Genomic DNA, 6,000 nt, shown 5'->3' with positions numbered 1-6,000 from the left:
CCGAGCCCGAAGCGTGGTGAGCGAAGCGAGCCCCGCGAGGGTATGCCTTTTTACAATTGGGGGTCCCAGATGACAAAACTATCCACACAAACCGCAAAAAACATGGTGTCAACCATTGTTATGTCGACCATTTTCATGTCGACCTGTCGACCTTTTGACCCTGTCGACCTTTTGACCCTGTCGACCTAATGTCTGTCTAACATATGGTGTCTATCTATTGACTGTCTAACTAGACACTGTCTATCTTTTATACCACACCCCTTGGCATTACCCGAGGAGCACCCATAGCAGATATGGTAAAAAGGGACAGGACAGTTTTTGTAGTTTATTAAATTCTACACAATGGAGGTGCAATCCAAATTTTGATCCGATTGTCTGCTTGGCCGATATAGTTTAAGCAACGCAAGCCACGCATCAGTAATGAAGTCATTATGTTGTTAACTCCTTTTTCATCCCCTTAGGGGAGGTTTCTTAAAATTTTAATTACGTAATTTTCCTATTTCCTACCTGCAGAATACCTTTGTTAAATTTCAGCTTCCTAACATATCGGGAAGTAAGAGAATTAGTGATGAGTCAGTGAGTGAGGGCTTTCGCATCTAGATAGAAAAAATAACTTCACAGCAGCTTCTGTAGCAAACTGTATGCTGAGAAGAAGCACCCCCTCCTGAAAGGCTTTAGCAGCATGACTCTTGGAAGACACAACAAATGAATACCAGAGGGCAACACCCAAACACAAAGTATAACCAGAGGGCACATCAATAGGGGAGAAGTAATGAATGTGTGTCTACCACAAATAAACAAATGAGTGGTACAATGCAAATAGTCTATAATAGAGATTATTAGAAAAGGTCAGCAAAAAACAAACAAAAAAATGCACAAAAAAAAAAAACACACCCAGTAGCGATATAGAGAATTATACTCAGAAGGGAGACTAAAGTGAAAGGGAGAATATACTGTACTTATTAAAAAAAAAAATAAAAAAAAAAAAATGCACAAAAAAAAATAAAATACATCCAGTACAATGGGCACAAAGCTCAATAACATAACCACAATTTTGGGTGGGGGGAGCTGAAGACTAGAACCTGGCACAGCATGTGAGGTAATAGGGAGGCAGAAGCTCTATTGTGTCCCTCTCTCCCCTTCACTCTTAGCCAAATCTGCAGGCTCTGTAAAATGTTCACTCTGCTTGTTAGAAGGGGAGGAGAAATCCTTTTGGTAGGTAGCATTGGACAGGGAATGCGCCAAGGGTTGGGGGAGAGGCTAATGGGGAAACCCTACTTTGCCTCTGTTGTAAAACCCTCAAGGGAAAATGGCCACCGTATATCTACAGTGTCCCATCACCAAACATCCCTGGTGCTTTAATAGCAAACCTGTAGCAGACACAGACCTTAGCAGATAATATCACTGTTGTAAGGCTTTATTACCTTATCTCAGGAGGCATCTTGCCGAGGTCTGTGTCTGTACTTTAACCCTGTGTACTGCCTTTAAGTATGGTGTATACCATGGGTCTTCAACCTGCGGCCCTCCAGCTGCTGTGGAACTACATGCCCTGCTACAGTTTTGCTATTAAAGCATGCTAAAACAAAGACAGGGCATGCTGGGATGTGCGAGACCCATGGTGTGTATAATGCACTATAATATATATAATACACACACATATATATACATATATATACATATATATACATACATACACACATTTTTAAAAAAAATAAATATATACATTAGAACAACTTCTATGTGACATGATTTGTGCTCCAGAATTGTAAATTACACTGTGATGTGATAGTTCCGTGTGAGGACTGTAGCAGTCTAGGGGCAGCATCCAATTAGGTGCGATGAAACATCGGGAGCGTAAAACTGTATTTTTTTTGCGCAATTTTTTTACAGGGTGTTCAATTAGATCTCCCGTATAAAAATATTTTTTCGTGCGAAAACGCACGGGCTCTGTGTGCGTTTTTGCACTTACCAGGGATTTTGTTACGCCTGCCTGAGGCAGGTGAAACAGAATCCCCGATAAGCTGTGGTGACCCTGCCAGTCAGTGTCCCGCCCAGCTGGGAATCGCAAGATGGCACCTGGAAATCAGCACTCAGCCCCGTGGACTCACCACTTCGGGTGCCCTGGCCAAGCAAGTGTCACGTGACAGGGGCAGACTCAGAAATGTCACCGGAAAGCCAGAGCGCGGAAGCAGCCAGGGAAGCAGATAGCCGGTGCCCCAACAAGCCACGGTTTATCGGGGATAATAGGATAACCCTAGGCAATATCATTACCTGCAGTAATATACCGCGGGTAATTTGATATCCCCCTAGGTGTGTGATAGACATCCAGACAGCTACATGGATCTATAGGCAACAACACTTTATTTTCTAAGCGAATAAAAAATTCTAGTCAACATGTGCAGAACACACATGCAGATCACAGATCAGGATAATGATAAAGGACAGTAGACAATGTATGAATCACATCGGCTGCTGTGTTCTTGTCCTTGTTTCTATGGTAGAAAGTTATAGATTCAAGCCTTTGATATACAGTTATGAATGTTGCTGACTTGTCCTTGAAAAAACAATGGAAAGTGCTTCTTATATGTACCACTATGTTGATGGAGGTTCCCTTTTCTCCAATTTTAAATCTTCCAGCTCCTGCCAGGGCTTTAACACAGGACCTGGTAATAGGACCGTCTGCAAAACAGGAACAGTTACATTTGTAAATGTGGAACTTTTAGGTTTACTGAAACATGCATATTCCACTGAAAAGGCAACAAGATGCAGCAGCCATCCTTCTCCCTACAGTTACCTTGACAATAGGGTCTTTGTGTGGTGCCCAGGAGGGTACTATTTTACCATGCATTCGCCACACTCCATAAGGGTTTGGCAAGTGACGCTCAAATACCACATACTCTAGAACATCCCGTGGCTCATCCTTTCCATATTCGACTCTGCCAAACCGATCATATATAACCAGGCTCTATAAACCAAGATACACAGTGTTTACAGAGTGCAAAGAGAGGTGTGTAAGACATATACACTAATTATACAAAGCAGGTCACATTGATAATAGCTGACCAGGTGTGTAGTATGGAAAGTCCACATTCCGAATGTAGACAGATTCTGAATGTCTGCAGTTATATTGTCAACATGGACATTAGGTCGACATGTTCATAATATCATCAGTTAACAATTCAGCATAGTTGTTTTTGCATATTTTAGCCTAACCATAAAAAACGAGCAGATAGTCGCCGCCCATAGGGGAGTTTTTTTTTTGCTTTGCAAGTGTGCGAACGCATGTGCAGCCGAGCGGTACAAAAAAAGTTTTGTGCAGTCTCTGAGTAGCCCATGACTTACTCAGCCGCTGCGATCACTTCAGCCTGTCCGGGGCCGGAATTGACGTCAGACACCCGCCCTGCAAACGCTTGGACACTTCTGCATTTTTCAAACACTCCCAGAAAACGGTCAGTTGACACCCACAAACACCTTCTTCCGGTCAATCTCCTTGCGATCGACTGTGCAAATGGATTCTTCGTACAATCCATCGGCCAGCAACGATCCGCTTTGTGCCCGTACGACGCACCTGCACATTACGTTGCATGCGCAGTTCTGACCTGATCGCAGCGAAAAATCCTAGCATGCGATCAGGTCTGAATGACCCCCCATGTCCATATTCTGACTGGATATCTTGGCCAGACTATGAAATTATATGTACAATTATAATAAAAAGCAACATCACATAGGGCTAAAACATCGCACTAACAATATACCGTTATGATCAGATCACCCCTTCCCCCTCACACTCTGTGGCACAACAGACGTGCAGTGTGTCTTAAGGCCCATAAACACTGGCCGATACATTGGATGTTCTATTGAATGGCCGATATATCGCGGGTCCGTCGGCCAATGTGTACGGGCGATATGTCTGTGAACTCTGTCGTTCACAGACATATCGTGTCGGTCCTGCAGCACAGCCGACGGCCAATATATCTACCAATATATTGGCGCATCACTGTGTGTGTACGGGCGACTAGCCAACCGCCCGTACACAAGCTGCGACAGCCGGCGGTGATTGACAGCTGAACTGGGCGGGCGTGTGTACACGCCAGCCCATTTCATGATGTCAGTCCCAGACGGATCGGGCAGTGTGTATGCACAGCACATACACACTGCCCGATCCGTCCATAGATATATCTGCAGATATATCTATCAGTGTGTACCCACCATTAGAGTTACTGTATCCAAAATGTATTTTGACACTTTCAAAAGACAGAAAATAAAAATATTTACACTGGTGGTTCACGAAGGATTAGGGAAAATCCAGTGATGCTAGATTGTTGTGGTGCTAAAGGGTCCACTATCCCTGGTGCCAATGTAAGGGTGGCCACACTCTAAAGCAGCGGCACCAGAGGCAATTACATTAAGGTGCAATTCTAATGTTTTGGCGCGCCCTGTCGCTGCATATGAATTGCTACATTGGACACAGGGCGCCCAGAGAACAGTGGAATTCCCCCCTAAAAGCTGTGTTTTGCTTTTAATATCATTTGTATTTCACATTTTGGGGTTAAACACTCGAAGAAATGATTAGTAAACTTACCTCTGAGACTCAGAATAACTTTATATCAAGTATGCTTGTGAACAGAAAAACACTGAAATTTGTATTTATGTAAAATAATGGTGCATAAAACTTCATGTAGAATCATGTAATTTTGCATTCGCTTGCTCACATGGTGTGGGGAACAAGCTGCAAATAATGATATCCCTCAACTGACCACTTAGTCAGATCTGGTCATACAGGTATATAAAATCATATTTTTCTTCTTTGAAACATAAACATAACATTCAAAAAAGAAAAAAAACTGATTCAGTAAAAGTCAACTGCGAACTCAGAATAAAAAGCTTTTAGTATAAAACTATTAAAGCTTGTTTAACTTTATTAGCACCACCTCCATAATGTCATGAACAGTAAATACAAAGGGGTCGATACAATTCAGCGTGACGTTAATAGCGACGGTAAGGTGGTCTTGGAGTTCTTCAATTCAGCGCGATGTTATGTTGGAGAATGCCAGAACGGGCATTCTTCGATTTAAGTACCTGTCCCGATTCTGTTTGCGTCACGCTGAGGCACAAAACAGCATTGCAACACTAGTTTTGTCGGATTTCTGCTCGCACCATAGGAGGTGTGCAAACAGAAAACCTGTAGTTTGTCTTAAAAGCACGCTGAATTGAATAGCTCCGGGGCCTCCTTCCTGGCGCTATTAACTGTGCACTGAATTGAATCAACCCCAAAGAGGGCAAACAGAGATTCAGCTATATTTTTAGTGGATTTAAAAAAACTAAAATTGTATTCTTGGGAAGAAAAATGGAAGAATGATTACATGCACAGGCAAGTAGAAAGATTTTTATATATTAGACATTACCATAGATTTATAAAACAACAAATTAGAGAGAAGTGCTTTGTAATAATAGTGGATTACCAAATGCCTATTCTTTGCCTCTCACCTGCTTGCTGTGCAAGCGAACAGTCACCTGTCCATAAAGGTTCCCCTTGCTAACCATTTCAGCACACCGGACCTGCACGACTCGGGGAGGCTCCAGAGACTCCACAAAAGACCAGCGGATTGTGCGGTATCTATTACCTCGCACCATATTCTAAGGGAGGAGAAAACAGAGGAAATGAGAAAATGAAGGAGTTGGCCCAGACCTCACACATGGTGCCATTATCAGTGTACTTACGGGGTAGCAAAGCTCTGTCACTAGCAAATGCAGCTTGTGACGGTCAAACCTAGGGAAGCAGATAAAGATGTTGTAGGTGAATCTGTTCAGCCTGAGACTAAACACACCTTCAAACACAAATGATACAAAATAAAAGCAATTTCCCATATATTTATACAATATAAATACAGTATTTGTGGCTCATGCCACAAAAAAAGTGTCAGGATTAAATAAATATGTAATGAATACTCCTCTCATTAATTTGCAGAAAGGTTTCTCTAGTAGTGACAGTACTGTATC

The 6,000-nt window shown here is 42.5% G+C and overlaps 1 protein-coding gene across 2 annotated transcripts in view; it reads right to left on the bottom strand.

The window, feature by feature from the left end:
* Positions 1 to 2,344: 2,344 nt before the first annotated feature.
* Positions 2,345 to 6,000, bottom strand: part of MRPL45 (mitochondrial ribosomal protein L45) — a 101,208-nt gene continuing 97,552 nt past the window's right edge. For both annotated transcript variants that reach the window (XM_063959654.1, XM_063959655.1), the window contains exons 5-8: positions 5,722 to 5,770; positions 5,488 to 5,637; positions 2,795 to 2,965; positions 2,345 to 2,679 (exon numbers count right to left, since the gene is read on the bottom strand). In XM_063959654.1, the coding sequence (XP_063815724.1) occupies positions 2,593 to 2,679; positions 2,795 to 2,965; positions 5,488 to 5,637; positions 5,722 to 5,770 (457 nt within the window). In that variant the 3' untranslated portion in view covers positions 2,345 to 2,592. The remainder of the gene's footprint in view (positions 2,680 to 2,794; positions 2,966 to 5,487; positions 5,638 to 5,721; positions 5,771 to 6,000) is intronic.

The sequence above is a fragment of the Pseudophryne corroboree genome, chromosome 3 (assembly GCF_028390025.1).
Source record: "Pseudophryne corroboree isolate aPseCor3 chromosome 3, aPseCor3.hap2, whole genome shotgun sequence".
In the NCBI taxonomy this organism is placed as follows: domain Eukaryota; kingdom Metazoa; phylum Chordata; class Amphibia; order Anura; family Myobatrachidae; genus Pseudophryne; species Pseudophryne corroboree.
This window is presented reverse-complemented; position numbering and strand designations above follow the sequence as displayed.